This window comes from Protomyctophum bolini (assembly GCF_963924005.1).
Source record: "Protomyctophum bolini genome assembly, chromosome: 10".
In the NCBI taxonomy this organism is placed as follows: Eukaryota; Metazoa; Chordata; class Actinopteri; order Myctophiformes; family Myctophidae; genus Protomyctophum; species Protomyctophum bolini.
The window spans coordinates 17604566-17631487 of NC_137871.1; the positions used below are offsets into that span (position 1 = coordinate 17604566).

Below are 26922 nucleotides of genomic sequence, written 5' to 3' on the forward strand. Positions count from 1 at the left end.
ACAGCGACACTTCGCATATCATAAGCCTCTGCACACAATGCAATTCATATTGAACCTTAAATAATTTAAAAAACATATAATAATAAATAAACGTTAAATCTATAAGACCAGCTTGACTTTTTAAATAAACGTTAAATCCATAAAACCAGCTTGACTTTTTTCATACATTTTATTATGGCTGAATACTTTAACCATGATGATGATGATGATGATGATGATGATGATGATGATGATGATTATGATTATGATTATTAATATGTATTAATATTATTATTATTGTTATTATCATCCTCATAATTGTTATATTAATGTTGTTGTTATAAATGTATTATTATTTTAGTAGATGGTGTTATCATTAATATTATATTATTATGTTTTAGTAGTTGTTCTTGTTGTTCTTGTTGTTATTATGGTTGTTGGATTTCAATACACAATCAGAGCACCATAACATTCACGACATTAAAACGGAATGCAAACAAAACTGATAGCCAGGCCTGCCCTACAGAATACAGTATAGCTATAGGTGTAACATTAATTCTCACCTGCAGAGTTGAAGCTGCTGAGTCGCTGGTGTCTGTCACTCCTGTACTTCTTGGTAAACTTGACACAAAGTATCTGGAGCCCTTTGGCACAGGCTGTCTAACCACCAATTTTCCTTTCCTGGTCTCTGCTAGAAACATACTGTACCAGTAGGCATCATTAGAGACTAGGGTGGAATCCGCGATGGTTGAGTTCCTCTCACTGCTTATCACACTGTTCCTACAGGGAGGAGCCGTTTTGCTGTAATTGGGTTTCTGACACTTGAGTACGATGGTGACCAATATGGTGATGAGTAAGAGAAAGGACACTGAGCCCAGACCGATGAGCAAATACAGGTTTAAATCTGAAAATATGTCATATTCCAGAGGGACTTCAGTCATGTCAGAGTAGGCCTTGACAGCAGTCTCTATTGTGGATAACTTGATGGTAACTGTAGCAGAGAGAGCAGGCTCCCCGTTGTCCTTGGCAACAACAACCATCTGTTGGTGACGTGAATCTCTGTAACTGAACATTCTCATTGTCCGGATCTCTCCATTGTATTGGTCCAGACTGAACAAGGTGGCATCACTCACTTGTAAAAACTGATAGCTAATTCGAGAGTTCTGTGGTGAGTCGGTGTCCAGGGCTATTACTTTGGACACTAAGGAACCTTTATCCGTTGATCTTGGGATCTTTTCCTCCACAACACTGCCGTGCGGGCGCCACGGAGAGACAATGATCGGTTTATTGTCGTTTTGGTCCACAATAATGATGTGAACACTGACGTTACTGCTGAGAGGTGGAACACCAGAATCTCTGGCTTCAATGTGGAAAAGAAACTCCTTCTCAAACTCATAGTCAAACGTCTTTAGTGCGTAAAGATTTCCGTTCTCCGGATTTATGGAGAACAACATGGACATTGAGGTGTTGGCTATCTCCTTCTCTACAATGAAATAAACTAAATACTGGTTTTCATGGAGGTCTGGGTCATACGCGGTGAGGCAAATCACTCGAGCCCCGGGAGCATTATTTTCCATTACACGTACAGTGTAAAAGGGCTGGGGAAACTGCGGTGCATTGTCGTTTACGTCCAGTAGATGGACAGTTATTGTTTCATTATCAGATAGAGGGGGCGTGCCTCCATCTGTCACAATAAACATGACGCTATATTCAGGCACCTTTTCTCGATCTAAAGGTTCTGAAACTATGAGTTTGTAATGGATTGGCCGATCAGACGACTGGTTCAGAATAAAGGGCAATGGTTTGTTAATGGATAGACCTACTTTTCCATTATCACCTGTATCTCTGTCGCTAATGCCCACCAGCGCTATGACTGTTCCTACAGGAATGTCTTCATTAACAGTGCCCTTTATAGACTGTATGGTAATCTCTGGATAATTGTCATTCATATCCATTACATGGACCACTACTTTACACTGCCCCAATAAGGGAAGGGTACCCTTGTCTTTAGCTTCAATGTGCATCTCATAGAATGTCATATCTTCATAGTCAATTGTTCCCTTCACTGTTATCTCCCCTGTATTGGCATTTAATGCAAATACATCTTGTGTTTTCTCGGATGTGTAAAGGGTAAAAGAGTATAATATCTCCGCATTGGGACCCTCGTCTAGATCTGTAGCGTTCAGTTTCCACACAAGAGTACCTATCGGGCTATTCTCCGTCATGTTCACCGTGTAAACATGCTTGTCGAACTGAGGGGCATTGTCGTTTGTATCCTGTACCCGAACAAGAATGTTAGCTGTTCCCGACCGTACGGGGACCCCGCCGTCCTCTGCGGTCAGTATTAGATTATGAACAGCATGCTCCTCTCTATCTAAAGATTTGGTCAGGACCAGGTCGACGTATTTAGTGCCATCACTGCCGGTTTGGATCTCAATTGTAAAATGTTCGCTGGCACTCAGTTTGTACGTTTTAATTGTATTTATTCCGACATCTGGGTCCACAGCATTGGCCAGAGTGAATCTCTCTCCTGGTGTGGCCGCTTCTGAAACATCGAGTTCTATCCGATCTCTTCTAAATTGGGGTGCATTGTCATTAATGTCTGTTATACCTAGTTCTATGTTGAATATTCGCAAGGGACTTTCTATAATAACGTCTAGCTTTAGAAAACATGATGATGTTGTTGTTTTAGTTGGACAAAGATATTCTCTGTCCATTTTTTCTATGATGTAAAGCTCTCCTGTCTTTTTGTTAACATCTAAATATTTTTTGTTATGGAAAATATCAAGTTTTACCTCGCGTTGAGCCAGGCCTCCGAGCTCAAGTCCCAAATCAGCCGCCAAATTAGCCACAACAGAACCCCTCTCCATCTCCTCGGGTACGGAGTACCGTGTCACGGACAAAGCCCTGGGCCATACTGCACACAGGACAAAGACAGTGGAGACACCCCGAAAATACATTGTTTTGCCTTTAAGAAAAAAAGAATAATCCCGTATCTGAAGGATTGGTCTTCTTAAGTGGATATAGAAGAAATATAGCCCAAAACTGGTACAGTATACTGTAGGCCTATTTGGGCCACATTAATGCTAGTTAAAATAAAATAAAAAATAATACAGCGCAGAGGGCTTAGCCTACAGGTCTGTTCCTCTGCATTCATGAATGGGCGTGTGACTGTGTCATGATGGGAGTTCTTGCTTGGAATCACATAGACTTGTATAGTAGGCGAACAGTGACACCCTGTGACAAAATCATATGCGCATGCATGCATGACTGGCACAGTGTGAGATTTTACCCTGCATCTATACACCTGTCATGAAAGATTATATGCATTTGTCAATATATATCAGAATCAGGTGTTGCCTATGTAAATATCGTTTATTAGGACGATGGTTTCTTGGTCAACAACATGTCACTCAGTGACTTTGGGGTGTTCTTACAAATAACATAATTAGAGGAATAATAAATAACGTACTTTTTGGGGTTACTCTATAAATAACGTAGGGCAATTACTATTGTCTGGTCGCCCTGTTAGGGCACACTAATTAACTAAAACATATTACTTAATCACTTCATTGGGTTTATAATCTCACCCACCAGAGGGAGCTGAGGTCTCAGGAGATACTTCAGCACCATGGACAGCGCACATCCCCTGGCCTGCAGTGCTGATTGAAGGAAGGTATAGCCTGTCAAATCATGTTCTGCTTAGTCAAATTGAACTGGGTTACACCTGCGAGGTTTTATTAGACACAGACAGGTGACCTTTTCCTCAGATTGGGGCGCTATTGTACTGGTCGGCGACGCATGGGTGATAAACTGCACAATGCTATTTGTTAAATTTTATATTAAAGAATCAAGGTGGCTTCAGCATAGTGTAGATTCTTCAAACATGAAATGCCAGCATTGAGAATTAATGGAGAATTTACGTCATACCGGTATGTGTCGGCTATTTCTAGCTATTTTTGTGTTAAAAATATATTTTTCCTTTTTTTTCTTCCATAATTGTCATATATGGCAAAAAATAGCAGATCAGCTAATTATTTTTACAACAAATTATAGGGCTTAAATATTAAATCATAAAAATCCTGAATGGAATTAATATGGATTTATTAAATTTTCGTCTATGAATCTATGAATAGATTTTATTGATTAACGTGATTGAGCTATTATATTATGCACATTATATGAGAAGTTAAAGGATGTTAATTATGTTATTCAAAAACAGAATCCTTTACTGCAGGCCAGAACTTTTCAAACCATTGACGCAAAACCCAAATTTGTCAAAGGTCTACTTAAAAGCATGCACCCACATGCAACGACGTCGAGTCTGTGGGGGCTATGGGGCTGTAGCCTCAAGAATAATTAAATAGCCCCTTTTAGCCCCCATGAAGATTTTCGTGGACATTTTATATTAACATTACAGATTTTCTGGGAATTATTGACCCTCTGTGACTCTGTCGCAAAATTCCGAAAATGTGAACCTCTCCGCCGGCTGTTCAGAGGTGTTAAAAGTACTCAAATGCTAATCAGGTTTCTTTTGTTTTCACCTAGCCAGGTATTATATGCCTATACAGTACAGTGCCCATATGCGGCGGGTGTGTAAGGCTAGGGAAGGCTTAGCCTTCCCAAAAATTATGCTGGGTATTTTTTTTTAATATATATGCGCAGCATTATATAGAAGGCTATTGTGTGTGTGTGTGTGTGTGTTGTTGCTCCCTGGTGATCGGGTAGGTAGGCTATACAGCAACTGGCCTAATCAGCATATGATTGGCTACTATTGGTATGTCTGTAAACCTCGTCCGCTTCCAGTCGCTTTGTAGCAAACAGTAGCGCGCGCTGGTTTGTTTTGGGAAACAGCAAAACGCAAAATGTATTTTCCAAGGCAAAGATAAAGTAATTCAGAAGAAGAAGCTGTGACTCGGCTGTCAGAACTCAGCACCACCACCAGTGCCCGCACGGTTCACACCACTGCAGCAACACTGACACGTTCAGCGGAGTGACTGCTGTCTCTGTGCCGTCTGTGAAGAGCCATGAGCCGCGACTCCCGGGAGGGGCAGCAACACCGCCGGGTAATCTACACAGACTATAGTGAGACTACACACTGACTCGAGAAAAGACCCATATCGTCCAAAATAGGCTAATCAGTCGTTGTCTGTGTATAGGCTAATTCACTGGTAAAAGTATGCCAACTCATTTTTAGACCATTTGGGAAATAAATAAATCCGCAGCGGCGCGATCGAAGGGTAATGGACACATAACGGACACCCGGGTATAAATGCAATAATTTATCAACAAGAAAATAATGAATATTTACAGATATATGGCATCATGCATAAATTACAATCAACATGAAACATATTACTTTTATTACAATTTCTTTTGACTATGGCGTCTTCTCTCGTGTATTATCAGATGTCCGGCTCCATGCTCGCCTCTCCTTGGAGGCCAGTTGGGTCAAAACAAAGTATACCACATTGTGACAGCTGTAGTGAGTCTACAGTCCACCTGCCTGCTGGCAATATAGCCTGGTTGTGATATGTAGATGTGATTGATATTTTTTGTTTGTTTTTTTAAGTCATTCTATAACAAAGTAATTGAATTTATTTTATGTATTAATTGTATTTTATATATTACTATGTTATTACTAATTTTATGTATAACTATATTACCAATTGTATTTATTTGATGTATTACTATGTTATTACTAATTTTACTTCATGCATTACAAATTGTATTTGTTTTATGTATTACTGTTACTAATTTTATTTTTTATGCATTTATTTATTTTATGTATTACTGTTATTACTAATTTTATGCATTACTATATTGATTAATTTATTTTATGTATTGTCTATATTACTAATTATATTTATTTTATCCATTACTACGCTATTACTAATTTTATTTTATGCATTACTAATTTTAATTTACTTTTATTTTACTATTTTAATTTACTTTTATTTTACTATAATCTATTTTTTTATCGTTCGTTTTATCCATTTATTTATATTATTATCTAGTTATTTATATTGGTTTATTATTTTATTGTTTAGAGCCCTGATTGATCACATCTACATATCACCACTACCAGTCAGGATCTGAGTGACTCAGAACCCTGGTGACCTCCAGATGGAGCCACACAGGAGACCAGCAACGTCCTAAAGAAAAGAAAGAAATGCTCATTACTACTTTGTTCATAAAACAATATTGATTGAAATATTTATTAACAGTTTGCAGAATTACAGTACATGTCAAGCACAAACTCAATACAAAGACTGTTAACTGTAAGTGGACGACCCAATTAAGCATTACACTTGTTTACAAGAGGGTCCACCATGTTCAATTCATCAAAACATTTAGAGACGTACAAATAAGACACTTCTATACAGTCAAAGAACAGGAATTCATCATAAAGGAGGTAAAAAGGGAAAATAAACTTATGCAGTGAGGGGAAAAAGGGAGTCAAGGGATTCACATGTCTTAATGACTGTTGGTAGGGCGTTCCACATTTTGGTGGCATAGGAGTGAAAATAATTTATTCCCTTGTTTGTGCCGAATGTGGGTTGTACATGGTTCGTTGCACTCCCTCTGGTGTTGTGGGTGTGGACTTCGTTAACATAAAGGAAGTATCTAGACAGGTACATGGGTAGGGTATCTTGGTGGTGTATCGAATCATGTGGACCAGACCCATTGCAAGATGCTGTACTCTGTCGTCGACCCTAAGCCATTCCAGCCTGTCAAAGTGGGCAGGAGTGAGGTAGGTTCAGGGGGTGAGGCCAAGTAGGAGCCTGACCAGTTTGTTTTGAGAGGTCTGGAGCCTAGTTTTAAGGGCCTTTGAGGTGCTGTGGTACCAGGAGGTGCATGCATAGTCAAAGAAACCTTGTACGAGGGCTCCTGTTAAGGTCTTCAAGGTGTTTTTGTTGACAAGTGAGGAGATGCTGTAAAGGAATCTTGTTCTTTGGTTGACTTTTTTGATTATGTTGGTGGCCATTTTATCACCGGAAAGATTGCCTCCAGGATGGAACCTAGGTAGGTAATTTCATCTTTACGTGTGATAACATTGTCACCAACTCTAACCAAGAAGCCATTTGCCTTGCTGAGATTACTATTAGATCCAAAGAGAATGGATTCAGTTTTTCCCAGGTGTAAAGATAGTTTGTTATCAGCGAGCCAGGTGCAGATTCTACCGAGTTCAGAGCTGAGGGCCTTTTCAACCTGCAGTTTGTTCCTGTCCGAGACTAGCAGTGCCGAGTCATCTGCGAACAGGAACAAGTTGCAGTCACAAGCTGATGTCATGTCATGATCATAGTGTGTGTGCGTGTGTTGTATAGTTACCTTGCTGTGATGTAACTCCAAAGGTGATCAGAAATAGTTGCTCCATCGGCTAGAAACGTGCTCTTCACCGGCATGATGATCCTAAAAAAAAATGATGATTCCATGATGATTCCTAAAAAAAAGTCTATAGTCAACCCTAACTGATTACAGAACATGATATAAAAAAACACAACTAGAAGGATTTAGGCCTGTCACAATTACCTAATCGCCAAGTATTTGAGATACTTTTTTAGAGTCATAATCGTCTCCATGTTGAAAATGTTCATATATTGTCAAACATTTTAAAGAAATAATGCAAGCAACCGATCTACAAGCTCTAAATGTGTCACTTTGTTTGTGTCTCTTTTTTTTAGTGTATAAAGTTATTGAATTATGCCATGTGCATCTTTTTGTTTACAAAGCCTACAAAAGCCAAAGTTTTATTTAGAATGTTTGTATGACGCAATTAAATTGTTACTTGTAATTTATTTGAGCGACAATTAAAATCGGCCATTATAAAACCTTAAATTCTGACAGGCCTAAACAGGTTCCAGTGGCGTCTACCGAACCTTCTAGCTCCGTCCGAGCCTCCCAGCGACACAGAAGTCCTCAGCGGAAACACCCGGGGAAAGCTTCGGATCTCAGGCATCGGCTGAGATCTCCATTCTAACAAAGAACGAAAGACACACAGCCCAAATTAGCTTTGCTGTGTGTGCGCGTGTCCTGTCACAACATACACATGAACTTACAGTAACGTTTAAGAATAGGGATCGACCAATTATCGGCAAGGGACGATTATTGGCTTTTTACGAAGCCTAAAAAAGCCCCAACCCTAAAGCGGTTCGTACCGTTGAGTTCCTCACTGAGAAGGCCCAGGTCCGAAGTCCTCCAGCGTCTACCCAGATCTCCGTCTTCAGTCCTCCCATCCATCCAGGCCCAGGTCCGAAGTCCTCCAGCGTCTACCCAGATCTGTCCTCCGTCCTCCCATCCATCCAGGCCCAGGTCCGAAGTCCTCCAGCGTCTACCCAGATCTCCATCCTCCAATCCATGGACAGACCTGCAGATCTCCATCTCTAGAGGCTCCAGCCTCCAGCTGTGTCTATGATCTCCATCCTGAGAGAGAAAGAAACCATTAGCTCTACAAGCTCACAACACGTTGCAGTGTGAGCTTGTAGATCTGCTATTTTTGCTGAACAGAATAGGGATGCTGGGGTTGAAGTGGTTAACAAAAGTGTCAAAGACTTTGATTAGCTTGGAAAGCTGACAGACATTCAACCAGAGTGCCACTAGGAGGCATCAACACATGTACAGTCCTCAACATCTTTTGTAATTTGTATTCAAGTTGTTACAAAGACCAAGAGGCACGCTCATGATATGAGATATTGACTCTCAAACTATTGTGCAGATTTAGATTTATCCTAAAATATTTAAAACATTTGGATTACTGTAAATGATGCCATTCTTCGTACCATAACAGTACAAAAGCAGTTATCCATCCTCAGAAACAAGCAAGAACTATTCCTACTCACAGCTCATCAGAGTCCTCTGAGGAAGCCCCCGGGGGGGGGGAGCTTTGGAACGGATCTCTGTCCAGGGAACATCAGATCGTCTATCGATATCTCCATTCTAACAAAAAAATTAAAATAAAAAAATTAGCCTTTGTGTGTGTGTATGTGTGTGTGTGTGTGTGTGTGTGTGCACTCCCTGTCCAGCAGCCGCGTTCCAGCGACGTCTACCGCGATCTTCATCCTAACAAAGAAAGATTGATTAGAGTGACCAAGAGCCAGATGTATATTCTATCCTGTCACAACATATATACATAAAACTTTTATTTATAGAGAACATTTAAACAGAAGCTAAACATATCACTTACAGTAATAAACGTTTCAGTTAGGGTTCTTTTTGACAGGCCTAACAGGGTCTTACTTTGAGTCGTCTTCAGAGGAATGCAGATTCCTGGAGAGACCTGCAGTACATCTGGAAGAAAGACATGGCCGTTATAGTCTATGAATGGCTTCATAGAAAAGAGCTTCGCACATCACTCCCTTGTTGTTGCTGCCAATAGTCTGGACAGTCTATACTTATTATTGATGACAATTGTTTATGAATTTGATGCATTACTATCTGTTGTTGCTTACTGTAAGTCACTCTGTATGTGAGAACTGCCTAAATTGTTGAAATTCCTAGACGTGATCAATTGTGGCTTTTTATGCCTTTACTGATAGTGAACAGTATATAGACAGGAAAGGGGGAAGAGATGGGGAGTGACACGCGGCAAAGGCCGTCGGGAGTCGAACCCGCAGCACACCATCTGGCTGGCTTGGCAGCATAGGTGCCCAGACAGTTGAGCTAACCATCCGGGCCACACTTAAATATTTAATTGAGCGACAATAATCGTCCAGTAAAAAGAAACCTCATAATCGTGAAAGGCCTAGAGCGGTTCTTACTGTGCGGTTCCTCACCGGGCAGGCCCAGGTCCGAAGTCATCCGGCATCTACACAGATCTCCGTCCTAAGAAAGAAAGAAATAAGGACTAAATTAGCTTTTGTTTTGTTGAGCTGCATATTCAGAACCACTTAAACCCTCTATAGATTTGATAAAACAGACCTTTAAAGAGAGCATTTGGTATATGCTCCGATTTCACTCTACACAAATTGATTTGCCAAACATAGCAGATCTACAAGCTCACAACACGTTGCAATGCGGTGTGAGCTTGTAGATCTGCTAATTTGGCTGAACGCTCCCCCCAGAATAGAGATGCTGGGGTTGAAGTGGTTAAAAAAAAAGTGTCAAGACTTTGATTAGCTTGGAGAGCTGACAGACATTCAACCAGTGCCACTAGGAGGAATCATACTGCCATGCTATACTTCGTACCATAACAGTACAACAGATATCCATCCCAACAAGAAATATTCCTACTCACAGCTCATCAGAAGTCCTCAGAGGAACGGATCTCTGTCCTTCCACGACGTCTACCACGACCCATCCACCCTAAGAAAGAAAGAAAGATTAATTTAAGTGACCAAGAGCCAGATATACATACATTGTGTCCTTTCACATCATACACAAAATGTATAGAGAACATTTAAAACAGAAGCCGACCATACCACTCGCAGTAATAGAAAAGTCTAAGTGGTTTCTTACTTTGAGCCGCCTTCAGAGCCCCCCATGCAGATTCATCCATGGACAGCGAGAACTGCAGATGTCCACCTGTAGGGGCTCCGGTTGAGCCTCGCAGCATCTGGAATGAAGACATGGTAGTTATATTCTATGAATAGCTTTGCACATCACTCACTTGTTGCTGCCGCCAATAGGAATTTGTGATGTCTGTGTGGCGACAATTGCTGTGTGTCTGTTTTTTTTATAATACATACAATTTATATAGCACTTTTCAAGGTACCCAAAGTTGCTTCACAAAACAGTAAAAACAAATTTATTTGAAAATAAACTAGATTAAAAAGGTTCAAAACTAGAATTTTTTGGCACGTTTGTGAAGCTTTTCGGTTCCACACCAGTAACTGCTGTTCAACACTAACAGCTACATCCATGACCTCCCTGCAACAACATCAATGAAGTCTGGCTATGCAGACGACCCGAGTACTGTGTCCCAGTCTGGAGCCGTAGCTCTCATGTCAAGAAGCTGGATGCTGCCCTCAACACCGGATGGGCCACCCCAAACAAACTGCCTGCCTGTTCTCGCTGGAATCACTCCAACAGAGGTCAGACGAGAAGCAGCCACGCTGGCCCTCACTGAGAAGGCACAGCTGAGTGAATCCCAGCCATCTCCTCCACAAGGTCGTCAGAGACACCACAGCACACGTGCCTCAAGTCACGGTGCCCTTTGCCACAACACACACACACACACACACACACACCAAGTAAGGGCGACCTTTGCCACAGCACACGTGCCTCAAGTCACTATGCCCCTTTGCCACACAGGCCCAGGAACTGCTCCACACAACACCAGCTGACACCTCCAAGGCATCCTGGGTGAAGGCAAGACAGAGGGACCAGTGGAATACATCGAGGACCCCAAATATGTTCTTTGCCAGCACCTCCCCTGCAAGGAGTGGACAACACTCAAAGCAGAAGTGGGACATCTCGGACAGTGCCCACTGTGAATGCGAGGATCCACTACAGACTGTGGAACACGTAATGACCATTTGCCCCAAATACCGGCCACCGAATGGCGATTGTGGCTTAGGTGACCTAGACAATGACACATTGTACTGGCTTGCTGCAACAGAGCTGAAGTTCTATGGACATACGGCAGAAGATGTTTAAGAAACGTATTTTTTGTAATTTCTTCATTTTTTCGGCAAACCTTTGTGGCATTTAATTTATGGAACATGTGGATGTTTATTTATTGGTGGAGTTGTGGCATTCTTCGAAATGTATTGACACGTTTGATATATGTTTTTGTTAGGGATGTCCGATATTATCGGCCGATAAAGGCATTAAAAATGAATAACCCTAACCCTTAATTTTACTTTATTTATTATTTTACATTAAAAACATCTACAAGCTCACAATACAATAAGACACATGTGAGCTTGTAGATCTGCTATTTTCAAAATATTTTTATACATTTGAAAACTTGAGCTGAGAGATTAGATTTTAGATGAGACATTTTGCATAATGAGTCGTTATTAATAATTACTTTTGGTATTTTAAGTACATTTTATACCAAAACCTTTGTACCTTTACTCGAGTACATGTTGAATTGTAACGGAGTATTTCTATATTGCAGTATTGCCTACTTTTATTTAAGTAAAAAGTTTGAGTTATGTTTCCACCACTGGAAAAAGCCTGCATATAATATATATATATATCGGTATCTGTTGATATTGGCAATTAGGAGTTGGACAATATCCAACACAGACTGTCGGACATCCCTTGATTTGTGTGATTTTTGTGCAGCTTTTTGTTTGTTTGTTTTGTGAACGACCAAAGAGCACACCCAGTATGTATCACAAGGCTATTCCACCAGTCAGGTGTACTTATATCTACATCTCATAAGCGGCCATGAACTAAACACTACAGATATCACAATTTGACTTTGGCAGCAGCAAGAAACGACTGATATGCAAAGCTCTTCAGCCATGCTTCTCTCTATACAAACACTCATAATGTCCACATGGACAGCAGCCAGGATGGGGTGGTTCACACAGGAGACCAGGTTCAGTGTTCCAGCAGCATCTACAGTCATCTCCATCTACATCTAGAAAGAAAGAAAGACATCAGAAGCTGACCATATCACTCACAGTAATAGAAACATTTTAAAAGGATCTCTGGCTAATAAGACAAATATTCCTTAACATTATACTTGCCATCTATAACTAAAATTGTAAAATATAAAGCAGTTAAATATTTTATTTCTTTCATATAATCTTTTACTGGTTACATCCTTCCAATCGATCCAATTTCAATACTTGTGTCCGTATCAGAGTGAAGATTTCAACTTGAATGTAGGGCATTGGCCCTACATTGCCTACATTGCCATGCCTTTCTTTTATCACCAGAGATACCGTATATTACCAATTAACAGCCCATGCGCAAATAACCGCCCAGCTTCTTATAACAGCCCAGGTTCCGACACCATTTTGCGTAATAACCGCCTCCATCAAATAACCGCCCTCCTCCATATAACGGCCCATTATATGCAAACTTCAGCCTCAGCCCTCATTTATATTATTATATGCGTGTTCACCGTGTTGAGTTTGCAGATCTCCGCACGCCATCACCTCACAACAGCGCAACACCAGTCCTCCACATCTATAAAATAAATCTAGGCTATACTTTAGTTTCACAAGTGCCTATGCACAACCAATTGTTTTAATGTAAAGTTGTAAAGTCTGTGAAATGTTTATTGTCATCCGTGTATCTACAAGCTCCAAGTGTTGCATCATGACAGCGCTTTGTGAGTTTGGTGCACGGCGTGCAGCCAGGTCCTCACAAGTATAGTAGCCTACTATAAAACACCTCAGCAACAAATCCTCACGCAACAAAAAAGTTGATATTTAAATCGTGTTATTCTCGGTCAATCTTTAACCGATTGTTCTAATTCCAAATGGCCTATAATCTGTGAAGTGTAAATTTTCATTGGGTGAAAATCTACCGGTGCGTACAGTTTATAATGAAATCATGTATTTGTCCGCTGCTTCCCCATGCTCAATCAGAACAGTGGTTACACCTGTGTGTTCATACGCCCCCTCTTACAATTAAATCAAAATGCATTGCCTGCAATGTTTATTGTTTACCATACTAAAAAAAGATTACTGTATGGAACTGTATGTAACCAAAAGATGGCCATGGGTGCAGACCGGTGCAAAAAGCCGTGGCCGGTGTGCAAAGAAATAGCAGATACAAGCTCACAATGCGTCGAGCCTCAGCGCGTTGTGAGCTTGTAGGTCTTGTACAATATTGTTGCACTAAATTGGAGGAAGATGATGAGTATTGGTATAGCATTGAGATTGCTGCAGTCCCACAAGTTTAGTTCCCACAATTATTTTTTTAACAATTCATATTCTACAACATTTCCAAATGTATTTTACCCCATTTCCATGCCTATGCATTAATGAGGATATTGTATGCTATCAATCCCCCCCAAGCAAGACATCATGGAAAAAAGAACAGATGTAAAAAATTAACTAACACTATGTTGTTGGGTTGCAGTGTTTCCTGCAGGAAAAAGCTTTGGCATGGTGCTGGGAGCGGGGGGTTTTGAAAATACCCACACTGGGGAGGCTCTGGGGAGGCACTGGGGAAGCACTGGGGAGACACTGGAGAGGCACTCAGGGGGACACTGGGGAGGCACTCAGGGGGACACTGTAGCTTTGTTTGTTTTTAATTATTATTATGGTAATACCAGTTCCAGACAATATTTGCACTACATGTTACTGTATGTTTATACTGAAACCAAATAATGGCCGTGTGCAGGCCGGGGCAAAAATAAATAACAGCCTATGGCGAATAACGGCCCGGCTTCTTATAACAGCCCGGGGTCCGAATCGATTTTGCATAATAACGGCCCGGGCTACTATACGGTATACGGTTCAACAACGTGCTCACACTTTGGGACTTGGGCGTCTTGTTGTTTACTCACTTGTAGTCGTTTGTCGATGGTGATTGATGATGACTGCAGCCCCTCGATTGATGAAAGAATGACAAGTTTGGGTGGTCTCGACGGGTGTGTTTATTGTTCCAACACCGTGAAAACTATAAGGATATAGAATAAATACAGTTACAATCGAATAATCTCATAGTTTGACTACTAAAATCTGTGCAATAAACTTGTCACTTCAGCAGTACAATCAACAATAAAAATGGTTAATTTATGGTCAATTATAAATACAGTGATAGAAAACTCAAGTAATTTCAATTATAAGACAAGGAAAATGCACAATAACCAAAAGTACCACAACCAAACGAAAACCAAACAAATACAATCATGAATGATATACTCCAAATGGAAACTAGACAAATAAATAATCATGTATACCTCACTCCGCGTATCGAGGGTGCTAAAGGGCTGCATAACCAACTTGAACCTCAGGGCACATCAACAGTCACCGATGGTCAAATTTACACATAGTGTGACGGACAGGCACTGTAGACAATAGACAACTTCAGTCACTAAAAGTTCACTAAAACTGCAAATGTCACAGGCTTTAACACTGCTTAATCAATAAGAGTACAAACATAATAAGAGTAACATAAACAGTCAAACATTTCATACCGTGTGGTCTGGTGCAAACACACACACACTGGTGCTCTCTCCCTCTGCTCACTCTGGCTGTGTGAAATGAGTCTATTGGTCTGAGGTGAGTGAAGCTAACAGGCTTCAGCTATATATGGATAGTGTCACTCCCTCCATGAACAAGTCAGTCGTTTCTGTTTACTGATGATTTTATTGAGCTCTCACTCTCTCAATAGACCAACGTCAAAACTGATGAACACATGGATTTAGGCTACCTCACTGGCTGCATAAGGGGAATGAAGGGAATGGAATGACAGGAAACCCATATGAACAACAACAAACGCGGTCAAACTGTAACAAAAACAAATCGCATCAATTAAACTCATATACAAATCAAACATACACCTTAAATGTTGACAAAGAACGTAAAACATTGGTTCAGAAACAAACAAACAAACCTTGGTTAATGACACGCTTCTCTCAAACAATTCATGTCCTTCCGTCTACACGGAGGCTTGACAAACAATGTTGTGAGCCATCGCTGGTTCAACACCAAATAAGGACATGGCACCGGACGTGACGTAATTCCAAATTACCTTTCCCAATATAATGTGAAATAAAACAAAATAATGACTGGGGAGCCCCCATGAGGATCATCAGAACTCTTCGGCTCTGGTGTTAGACCATTCAACAGAACGCCGCACATTATTCCATCGTTCTTCCCTGCACAAACACACATACGGCAGTAGACTACTCACATTCCTCACGTTAATGTCCTACACCGAATGGAGAAGCCACACCCCAAACATTTGTCTGTGAACCTCCCAGGCTACACTACAGCGCACTGCAGAAGTGTATACCTGACAATGACAATACTCTCATTTTTATGTGACCAAATGGACACTGATAATGTATTGGAATAAATTAATGTGACTACGCCACTCTCTTTAAGGGGAGAGACCCTGAACCAACCATACATTTACCGTTACTGTGGTGACCCAAACTCAGGTGAACAAGACAACAGAGGCTTTTGTGTGTACAACCATTGAACACTAAATTTAAATATAAGCAGAATGTTTATCAACAATACTATTTGTGTACCAACACTTTCATCGACCGGGGACAATAAGACTTTAATAATAATAAGCACTCAGCACACTGCTAAAACGAATAGTCCACTACAAAAGGTTAAAACCACTGCGGCTTAATATGCGCACACACTAATGCAAGTACACTCGTTGTTAAAACACTACACACTTAGAAAAGGGGAAAAGGGAACAGCACGGTCATCATTGTGAAGGTACATGCTCGGACTATGACGATAAACTGGTGAGGCACTTGAGTAGCAACTATCAGTAAAATAAAATACAGGAGAAGAGCAGCGGCTGCCTGCTGACCACGATGTGTGTCACCAGTCAGCCTACAATATACAGAAATATCATTACTCCCTGAGCACCATCATCATTACAAATAACACATACAATGTACTGGCAAGCCCATCTTCCTACCTATAGGCCGAGGCATGTACACCCACGGCAGGAGCATGGGCTGACCAGGGTCTGGGTCTGTCTGGTCTGTCTACAACATAATACAGAAAAGCATATTATTTACACATCACAAGACACCCTGTGGGTCTAGTCATAAACCACCGTGCTGGGTAAATGCAATAAACTAGTATGTACATGAACCTCTGGTTGCTAATAAACAACATAACATAAGTTAACTCCTACCTATAAACTCTTGTTAAAGTGCACACACAGTAGTTGCTGGTTCCTAGCCGTCCTGCTGCACAGCACCACCAGAACTGTGGAGTGCAGTGACAGTGATAAGTACGTATAAACTGACTCATGAAACAAACAAAATAAAGCATAACCCGCATTGCGACATACCTCTTTTCGTAAGTTTTGGGCGCACGGTGCTGGCTACCGGTGAATGCTGCCACCCCAGGACTGAACCACGGACGGACGAGAACAAACGCGACTCTCTCTCTGCTCTCACGAGAGTTTCTCTCACTATATAAAGGCTGTTGCTGCTGCCTGCTCTGGGCTCCCAGGTCCTAAGGTCCCACCTCTCACATTTAGAATAGATCATACAAAACATATTTAACGAGCATATAGGCTTACAAAAGGAGCATATAGGCTTACAATATAGGCTTACAGTCTGCAGCCGAGCATACCTCTCACAACGCATGAACGTTACGGCGTTTGTGAGACCCACAACTGACGTCCTGTCATCTGCCTGTCCAGAACATCCTTAAATGTACGTCTCACTTAGGACTCTACTACCCTCTAGGGGTTACACTTATATCAATTAAGCAGTTTATGTATTAGCAAACACACGGACAGGCCTCTTTCATAATAGGGTAAATTCAACCCATTTACAGACATCAGTAAAACGTGGGGTGCGGGGAGCCCCCATGAGGATCATCAGAACTCTTCGGCTCTGCCCACATGACAAGATTATGAACATGATTTAGATTCAAAGTATACTTCAATCAGCCATCTATTTATATCATGAATCTCTGGTCTAAAATGTCTGTCCAATTATGCATGTCTAAATCCTAAAATAACAAACTGCTTCATGGAAATGTGGGTTGCAAAGATGTTAGTGTGGCATTAGCCAGCAAATCCTTCAGCAACAATAACAATGGAATGCAGTTCATATTGTGTGTGTGTGTGTGTGTGTGTGTGTGTGTGTGTGTGTGTGTGTGTGTGTGTGTGTGTGTGTGTGTGTGTGTGTGTGTGTGTGTGTGTGTGTGTGTGTGTGTGTGTGCGCGCGTGAGTATGCGCATGCATGTGCGTATGTGTGTGTGTGTGTGTGTGTGTGTGTGTGTGTGTGTGTGTGTGTGTGTGTGTGTGTGTGTGTGTGTGTGTGTGTGTGTGTGTTCACCATGAAGCAGTAAAAAAATAAATGTCACAGCTGCCCTCTGGTGGGTATGCGAAGAATTACTTTATGTCAGAAATGAGGATGGTCTGGTTCAGCACCACGGACAGCTCCCATGTGACTGGAAGAAAACAAGTTAAAGGTTACAAACAAAAAGCAATCTATACAAAATAAAAATCACCCCCGTGTGAACTGAGTGGTGCAACTCCCCTCCCCCCCCCTCTCCTCTCTCTCTCTCTCTCATTAGCAGGCAACAGTGCAGCACTAATACTATCTATCTCTCTCTCTCTCTGTTTCTGGCAAACAGCGCCCCTACTGGTACTAATAGTCATATACTGGTGCTCATGGCCACATAGTTAGGTGAACACATAGGCCGACACATAGATAGGCGGACACGGACATTGCTGTTCCTTGGAGTGGTTGCACCACTCAAAAACATATTGATTGATTTAAAATCACTGTTGGGTCCAATTCAATGAATATAGGCTACGCAAGACACATTAATTTATAATTGAACTCCATGGCCACAGTTCCACTTTATAGATAAGCTTATTCCCAGTCTTGATACTTGTTCCTGGAAGAGATTTCTTCTTCTTTTTTTTTGTAAATGGAATAGGCCTACTCTATTTTAAGCGACAGCTCCATTTTTCCACTCATTTGAAAAGTCAACCTGACCTAAATACCACGGCACCTTCCTCCACCACAAGTCCCCACAGACCACCTCAGCACGGAGAAGGTTAACCGACTCACGGGAAGTGGTTTCATTCCTATACTGTTACCATCCGCTTCCTTATGAATTGAATTATTTTCAATCTGAGCCATGTGGCAACCCAATTACCTCACTCAATTCTGGCCAACTCTCATCTGTTGATACACATAACTTGAAAGGGCATAGGGCGAGGGGCCACAGGGCCTTGTAAATCGCATCCAGGTGTGGCATTTAGAGCAGAACCCATCACCTCCCAACTCCCCTTCCCCTGACATTTGTATTGGTGTCGTGGTCTTAATTAAAGTGATATTTCGAGAGAGGAGGTTCTGTTTGTTCAGTTAATGAACCGCCACTATTCTCTGCGGGCGAATGGAAATGCAAGTACTCCAATTAGCATATGTTAGCATTTTCCTTTTTTCTCTCTCTCGCTTTCTTTTTTTTTATAATATTTTGTTTATTCCTCGCTGTGGAAAACAGCTTATGAAAGCAAAAGGCTCACCGCCGCTGTAAAACAAGCAGTACAACTTTTGCACTCCAAAATAATTAACTCAAGCTGATTAAACATGGACAGAGTAAAAATATACTATAAATATTTGATGCACAGGCTGTTCTCATGCCATCTAAACAATTTGGGTGCTTGTGTGCAGTGTTTGTACTCATAGATGGGGTCAAAAACCTTGTGAATTAGCCTAGCAGTCCAGACATCATGGTCATTAAGTGAGGAATATGAGAAAAAATACTTTATTTTCAGAAATGTATACAGTACGTGTATTGGGAAGATCTCCCTCTGTTCTTTACTCTTACCTGCACCAGGTTGCAGCTTGCATATTATACACCACACTATACTTTGTTTATATTAACAAGTTCTGCTATAGTGAACAAACCGAAAAAAGAAGGGGGAAAATAACATTTTAAAACATTACAAAATATAATTTCATATGGATGTGCAAAATGTGTTGTCCACCATTTAATACCTTTTGAATGTATCAACAACGGATCCAGCATGATTGTCTAAATAATAATAACAATAATAATACCAACAACAATTAATAATCAGCAAAAATGCTTATGCTGAACATTGCAGACAGTGACATGTCAACTCAATGGCTGTCCGAGCATCTCCATCGGAGATGGACGGCAGAGGTCACAGAGGTCGATTGTTAACCATAAGCCCTGTTTTACACTTCGTTGTACGGCGGTGTCGCACAACAAAATGGCCAATCTACAAAATCACAGAGCTTCGCCATGCGACATCATGTGAGCTTGTAGATCTGCTGTTTGCTATTTTCAACGGCAGGTTGAAAGTGGTTCATTCATTCCTGGACTTTTGATACATCTTTTTTTTTTGCTTGCTCACCAAAGTTATACAGTGTTTGTCTTTTTGATTTGTTTTTAGACCATATAGATTGGTAATTTCTTTATCACTCTCATTGTTTCTCATGTCTTCATCAGGAGTCTGTGATTCGTTCACTCGTTCAGGCGGTCTGTCTGTTAATCATTGTACAGGTCATTGTTGATGATGGCAGCCTCTCCCTGGGGGGACATCTGAAGACGTCTCTTCTTGCCAAACGTGGAGAAGGCATTATGGACGTCCAGTTCACTGCGCTGCACAGCAGTGGGCCTCAAGGTGCAAAAGCCTGAAGGTGTCCCGGGGATGTACACGTTGTGCTGATAGTCAGGTGGGGGGTGCGTCGGGTGGGGTGGGAGCGATGGCTGCTGCTGCTGGGGCGGAGGAGGTGTGCAGCGAGGTGTCCAGGAGCGAGGAGGAACCCCCGGGGCTGGAGAAGACATTTTGTATTCTGCAGGAGCTGGGTGTCAATAAAGGGGAAAGAGAAACACATCGTCCCCTGTGAGCTTATTGCAACTGTCACATTTCACACAACATTTCATCTGCCTCAGTTGTGTTACATTGTGTGTGTGTGTGCGTGTGCGTGTGCGTGTGCGTGTGCGTGTGCGTGTGCGTGTGTGTGTGTGTGTGTGTGTGTGTGCAGGTCTACCTTCCTTACCTTTCCCACCTCTCATGTGAGTGCCCCAGGTCCAGTACTGCCCGGGGGCCATGGAGGTAACGTAGTTGTCGGGGTCTGCGTGCATGGCCTTGCGCATCAGGGTGCCATCCATGTTGATAGAGTTATAGCTGCAGAGGAGAGGACACACACAATGAGCCTCCCTATCAATTGAAGCAACCCAATCCTGAGTTTTAATCTTTAAAGTCTGAGAATGCACAGTACTACAGATTAAACCAAATGGACCATTTGGCTGCATGTTTTACACACTCTGAGGTTAGGAATGGATGAATTAACAGTGACGATTATAACACAATTATAATTATGCATAACAACTTATAACAAGGTTTATCGTAACGTAATAATAGGCTATAATGTATACCTTATAAACTCAGTGCATAACTATAAGACTTTACTTAAAGGTCGATACATATAATGCACTTATAATGCTTCATAGCACTCATTTTAAATATGTATGCTGTGTACATACATCTACTGATGCATGTACACAGCATACATATTTATGACTAGAACTTATAATACATTATAAACATTGTTATAAGTTGTCGTTGTTCATTATTATAAACACATTATAATGCATTATAGACCCGACCTTTAAGTAAAGTGTTAATGAACTTATATGGTAACATGAGAACTGATGAAAGGTCAGCATGTTTTACCTCTTGATGGATGAGTTCTGATTTTTCCAGTCAGTGTTTGGCTGTTTGAGCTGGAAGAGAAGATTAGTTTCAAAGCTTAGTTTCAACATGATTTAAATGATGTATATACATGTAGGTCTACAGTATATAACAGCTGTATTGCTATATAACTGACAGTAAAGCAGATGCACTAATTGCACAATAGACTATTCTCCCCAACGGGATCTTGTCAAAAAGGTTACCTTTTTTTATATAGAGCATCACCATTGGCTAATTATCATTTAATACATGTCATAAAGGGCTATAGATGCTCGAGATTTCCTGGAGGTATGCATGGGGCTTTTTAGATGGAACGTGGCTGCCATCCTGTGGATCTATAGCAGAATGCATATTAAGGACCGTGATCAGTGCGCCATGCCTTGAGCGATGACTCGCCTTGTCACTTAATTTTGCTTTCATCCGCTGTGGCGTTGCGGGAGGGGGGAAGGAAGGAGTGCTCCCGAGTGATATTTATTCCGGGTATGAGCCTCGTACTGCTCGTAGTATGGATTGCACGCTCTATTAATTCACTTAGACTTGTTAACAAGGAGAATGCGACGTAAGCGTATTATTAGAATCGGTATTCAAACTACATTCCTATCCAGCTAGTGCTACACACAAAAACCAATTAGAACCCCACCGGGATGAAACGAAACACGATTTTAATCTTCAAAGGAAAGCGTGCCACGGAGGAAATTAAGAAAATTATACACGTAATTGTTTTGTGGGTTTTATGCAACATTTTTACATTAATATTGGCCTGATGCTCCTCGAGCAAGCCTTTTAATTAAAAGTCTCTTCGAGGGCCATGGAAAAGTTTGCGGTCGTTGCAGCTTTTCACATAATCTAGGACAACTTGTTTACACCTTTCTATAAACCATCTCTCTCTCGCTCACTACACTCGCACAAGCGTGCGCACACGCACGCATGTGTGCGCGTATGTGCTTCTCTACGCTGCGCTCGTGAACTGACTGTCTGAATCTGTCCTTTTCACCTTCAGTTTATTATTAGCCTTTTATGGGGTCTACAAACTTGTTTTGTTTAATGGCCAGGCAGTTTTTCCTCTCCGGTTTGTCTTTGAGACTAATGTGTCATTGACGACCTGATGTGCACGCATAATGTGACTCATGAGAGGACACTGGGGGGTGAAAAAAACACTGGGTGATTTAAGGGAGCCAATTAACGTCTGGAAGGACACCATCCTGCTGGGGGGACATCATGGCCGCAGGGGGAAACAATCACCATGACCTCGAAATCTCGCTTTATATGTCGATGTCCAGAGGTGGATTATATAGCTATATGCCATGCAGTGACCGAACTGACATTTCTATTGTCTGCCTGCATATAGTGGATTGGAATCTCAGTTAGCCTGGCCTACTGCCTGCGTCTGCCTGTACTATGGAGTAAACATTGTTGTGATTACAATGAGGACTATCATAGGCTATGCGTATATATTCACGGTCTGTCGGTCATATTATATTCGTTATTAAAGGCCTAGGGGTGTCAATATTATGCCACCCCGGCTGGCCTCCTCGTCTCTCCCTCCCTCCCTCCCTTCCTAATATATATGAACCCAAGTCTCCCTCTCCTCGCGCTCTCTCACTGGGGACAAGGTTGGAGTCGATCTACAGGCTCGCCACGTTCCAGCCGGGTCCATATACCACACACACACACACACACACACACACACACACACACACACACACACACACACACACACACACACACACACACACACACGCACACGCACACGCACACACGCACACACCTGTCTCCCTAAAACAGGCCTTTAGCCATTTTTCATCCATAATGGACACGACCCCCCTTACGCGCCACATTGTGCACAGTTATAATGGCTCTGCCTCGTCTGTGCCCTTGAGGCATGGTCAGTGAGGGTATCTGTCCTATATCGTTAGTTTGAAAACAAGACGGAGGTATAGTGCTCTGTTGTCTGCATGGAGCCCGACTGGTCGCCGTGGAATAGAGGTGGAAATCAAAGGACTGCCATGCATCACCTGTCTAGATTTAGCTTAACCTTGACTTTCTGATCTATAGTCAGGTTGAATGAGCTCACGTCGGTTTATACAAACTCAGACAGCTGCCCCCTGCCTGCCCTCTGCTGCATTTGGCGATATGAACACAAAGCAATGTCACTGAATGACACGGAGACGCGCGTCTCCGCCTCTCACAAAGTAACAGCGTTGATGGACTTAGAATTGATCTCAAAATCTTTGCGAATGAATGACATGTTTGTCAGAGTTGCGAACACTAAAGGACGAGAACCATTAACTTTTATATCGATATTTGAATATTTAATCCCATCTGGCTTTATACTGAAAATGTTCTTAGACTGCATGTTCAGATACGATATGTATAATGTCGCACGGCGATCGGACTGCATGCCTTGCTTAACGTGACAGCTCTCTTGTAATTAATTGTATGCCACCTCAACAAATTTAAACCCAAAATAGCAAGTATTACAAGTGGGATAAATAATTGTCATATATGAATCAGACAAAACGCGCACTTCTTATGAAGAGAAATGGAGACTAGAGTAGAATTGCAGCTCATTATTTCAGTTTTAATATATCAGCGTATAGTGTATGATTTGACCTTCATGAGAGGAGACGTGCGCTAAATGCTTATCAGAGCTCAAATGGTGTGAATGCTAAACATTAAAATAAATGATACATGCTCACTTGATACAAGCTCAGAGAGAAACAGAGGGCTGAATTCATACCTCACTCGGAGTCGTGGCTCCGTTGTTCACAGACGCGCTTCGGCTTTGCGAGTTCCACGAGTTGTCTGCGCCCTTCGCCTCGTTGTTCCTCGGAGTGCTGCTTGGGCTGCAAGGCTTCAGGAACATGAAGTCACTTTTGGCTGATTCGGGGGTCAGGCACACTTTATAGCAGTACGACTGGGAGAGGCTGCTGTTGGTGTTCACTTCCATGCAGTTCGTGGGCACTTTGGCCCCAGTTGAGATCTGCAGGTTGAGGTTGGATTTTTTGAACACCTCCGGCGGCGGCTCGGGCTGAAAGCCCCCGCAACAGCAGCACGCGAACGGGGGGAGGTTGTACCCGCTCAGGGTCTCCCTGTCCTTGTAGCACTTGACAGCGGCCAACACGATGATCGCAACCAGGAATATTAGTGATATGGTGCTGAGTGAAACAATCAAGTACAGAGCGAGGTTTGATGGCTGCTGGGGGCTGAGCGTGAGGTCTCCGAAATCTGAGAGCAACTCAGGCACGCTGTCTACCACGGAGAGGAGGATGGAGACGGTAGCGGAGAGTGGAGGCTGTCCGTTGTCCTTCACTAATATCACCAGTCTCTGCCGTGTTGCGTCTTTTTCCACTAAACGGCGGATAGTTCTAATTTCCCCCGTGTACAGAGCCACGCTGAACAGGCCGGGATCTGTTGCTTGTATCACCTGGTACGACAGCCGGGAGTTCTGACCCGCGTCTGCGTCTAACGCCGTGATTTTGGCGACCAGATAGCCGGCGTCAACTGACCGCGGGACCACTTCTGTGGCCACGGTCCCGTTCCTGGGGAGAGGAGACACGATGATTGGAGCGTTGTCGTTCTGGTCCAAGACAAAAACGTTCACAGTCACGTTATTGCTAAGCGGGGGGAAACCGGCGTCCTGTGCCTGCACCAGGATCTGAAAGTTTCTGAGCTGCTCATAGTCAAAGGAGCGAAGGGCATAGATGTTGCCGTTGTCCGAGTTGATGGAGACGTATGTAGACACGGGCATGCCTTGGATCTGGCCGTCCAGGATAGAATAGGACAGATAGGCGTTCTGATTAGAATCGGGGTCGAACGCAGTTACTGAGCAAATTGAAGCGCCTGGGGCGTTATTCTCGGTCACATAGACAGTGTATGAAGGCTGGGTGAACCGCGGGGGGTTGTCGTTGATGTCGGACACTTGAACCAGGATAGTTTTCCTTGTGGAGAGCGACGGGGAGCCCAAATCGCGCGCCGTGAGGGTGATGTTATAATCGGCCACTGCTTCTCTGTCCAAAAAGTCGCTGGTCACCAGGGTGTAATAGTTCTTAAATGAGGAGTGGAGCTGAAAGGGCACATTATTGGGTATTTGGCAGTCCACGTTGCCGTTCTCTCCAGAGTCTCGGTCCATGACGCTGATAACGGCTATCACAGTGCCAGGCGGCGCGTCTTCCTGAACGGGAGTGGACACTGACGTGAGGATAACTTCGGGCGCGTTGTCATTTATGTCCAGAATGTCCACCAGCACTTTACTGTGCACCGCCACAGCCGAGGGACCCCTGTCCTTAGCCTGCACATAGAGCTCATACACACTGGCCTTCTCATAGTCCACGACCCCCTTCACCCGGATCTCACCCGTGTACGGGTCCACGCTGAACAGCTCGCGCACCTTGAGCGGAGCGTGCCCGCTGAAGGCGTACGTCACCTCCCCGTTGGAGCCCTCGTCCATGTCGGTGGCGTTCAGCTTCAGCACCAGCGTCCCCCTCGGCGCGTTCTCCACCAGACTCGCGCGGTAAACGGACCGATCGAACACGGGCACGTTGTCGTTCGCGTCCAGCACCGTGATGGTTATCAGCGCCGTGCCCGAGCGCTCCGACGGAGAGCCGCCGTCCACGGCTGTCAGGACCATCTCGTGCGCCTTCTGCTGCTCGCGGTCCAGCGGCGTGTCCAGCACGAGCTCGGCGAACTTGCTCCCGTCGTTGCGCGTCTGAATGTTCAGCACAAAGTGCTCGTTGGCGCTCAGCTGGTAGGTGCGCAGAGAGTTGGTGCCCACGTCTTGGTCCTGCGCGCTCTCCAGCGGGAAGCGGGAGCCGGGAGCGGCAGACTCGGTGATGTCCAGATTGAACTCGCTCCACGGGAAGCTGGGCGAGTTGTCGTTCACGTCTAAAATCTCCACCTCCACTCTGTACAGTTCTAATGGGTTTTCAATAACCACTTGTAAATGTAAAAAGCAGCCTGGGCTCCGTTCGCACAGGTCCTCTCGGTCTATCTTTTCATTGACGAATAAAATGCCATTCTCCAAGTTCACTTCCAAGTACTGCTTCTTGGCACCGGAGACTATACGGAATCGACGCGCCGACAGCTTGGCCACATCCAAACCCAAATCTTCGGCTATGTTGCCCACGAACGCTCCGTGCTCCAGCTCCTCTGGAATAGAATACCGAATTTGCGCGAGAACTAGATCCACCACACACGCGCACAACAGTAGACATACTACCAGCCCGGTTAGCGGTGTCCAGCTGCCTCTCGACAGCCTGTGGTCCATGTCAGCGACGCGCGTAAAAACCCCTCACCAGTGAAAGTAGCGCGGGACACATATCTGTGACATTGGCTTGTTTTGGAAAATAATAAAATTAGATTTCCATCCAAAAGCAGATATTGCTCAGATAAAGGCGTTTAGGTGTACTTTTGTAACAGCTATGTATATTAAAATCAAGCAGGAGTAACTTTACTGGACATCAATATATAGGCAAAGAAGACAGTTGTGCTCCCCGCGCGCAGCGCCAGTGCTGTGTGAGCAGGGGAGGCTCGCGCTTTGATTTTTCACTGTATGTGTGGACACTCTGAGGAGATGGTGCGGCGGTGTGTGTGTATGTGTGTGTGTGTGTGTGTGTGTGTGTGTGTGTGTGTGTGTGTGTG

At 43.0% G+C, this 26922-nt stretch overlaps 3 protein-coding genes and 1 long non-coding RNA gene across 5 annotated transcripts; all 4 read right to left on the reverse strand.

Annotated features, from left to right (window-relative positions):
• Positions 1-131: 131 nt before the first annotated feature.
• LOC308322204 (protocadherin alpha-C2-like) lies at positions 132-2912 on the reverse strand (the record flags this gene model as incomplete). The annotated part of the gene is made up of 2 exons (XM_080773398.1): positions 543-2912; positions 132-236 (listed from the first exon to the last, which is right to left on the reverse strand). Exons 1-2 carry the CDS (start codon positions 2847-2849, stop codon positions 132-134), a joined length of 2412 nt encoding a protein of 803 aa, XP_080629524.1. The 5' UTR covers positions 2850-2912.
• A 2380-nt stretch (positions 2913-5292) lies between these two features.
• Positions 5293-11864, reverse strand: LOC308322114 (uncharacterized protein). Of its 2 annotated transcripts, XM_080773310.1 has the most exons (9): positions 10435-11864; positions 10214-10281; positions 9738-9801; positions 9217-9267; positions 8820-9039; positions 8139-8403; positions 7860-7956; positions 7312-7392; positions 5293-6134 (listed from the first exon to the last, which is right to left on the reverse strand). In XM_080773310.1, exons 6-9 carry the CDS (start codon positions 8359-8361, stop codon positions 6068-6070), a joined length of 468 nt encoding a protein of 155 aa, XP_080629436.1. In that variant the 5' UTR covers positions 8362-8403; positions 8820-9039; positions 9217-9267; positions 9738-9801; positions 10214-10281; positions 10435-11864; the 3' UTR covers positions 5293-6067. The 2 variants fall into 2 exon arrangements, 1 of the variants encoding a protein (XP_080629436.1); XR_013964686.1 differs by lacking the exon at positions 7860-7956.
• Positions 11865-12042: 178 nt separating this feature from the next.
• LOC308322344 lies at positions 12043-14871 on the reverse strand. Its single transcript, XR_013964693.1, has 3 exons — positions 14792-14871; positions 14396-14508; positions 12043-12511 (listed from the first exon to the last, which is right to left on the reverse strand). It is a non-coding gene; the product is annotated as an uncharacterized lncRNA (long non-coding RNA).
• Positions 14872-20072: 5201 nt separating this feature from the next.
• Positions 20073-26548, reverse strand: LOC308322089 (protocadherin-10-like; the record flags this gene model as incomplete). Its single annotated transcript, XM_080773287.1, has 4 exons — positions 20073-20380; positions 20588-20715; positions 21265-21314; positions 24023-26548. The coding sequence occupies 4 exons, from the start codon at positions 26546-26548 to the stop codon at positions 20073-20075; spliced, it is 3012 nt and encodes a 1003-aa protein (XP_080629413.1).
• Positions 26549-26922: the final 374 nt, after the last annotated feature.

Coding starts and splice junctions, on each gene's coding strand:
- LOC308322114 (XM_080773310.1), bottom strand. CDS start 8,361: ATGGAGATCTGCAGGTCTGTCCATGGATTGGAGGATGGAGATCTGGGT. Junction 7,393..7,859: donor GGCTCGGACGGAGCTAGAAG/GTTCGGTAGACG, acceptor ATTTTTTTTTAG/GATCATCATGCCGGTGAAGA. Junction 6,135..7,311: donor TGGAGTTACATCACAGCAAG/GTAACTATACAA, acceptor TCTTTTCTTTAG/GACGTTGCTGGTCTCCTGTG.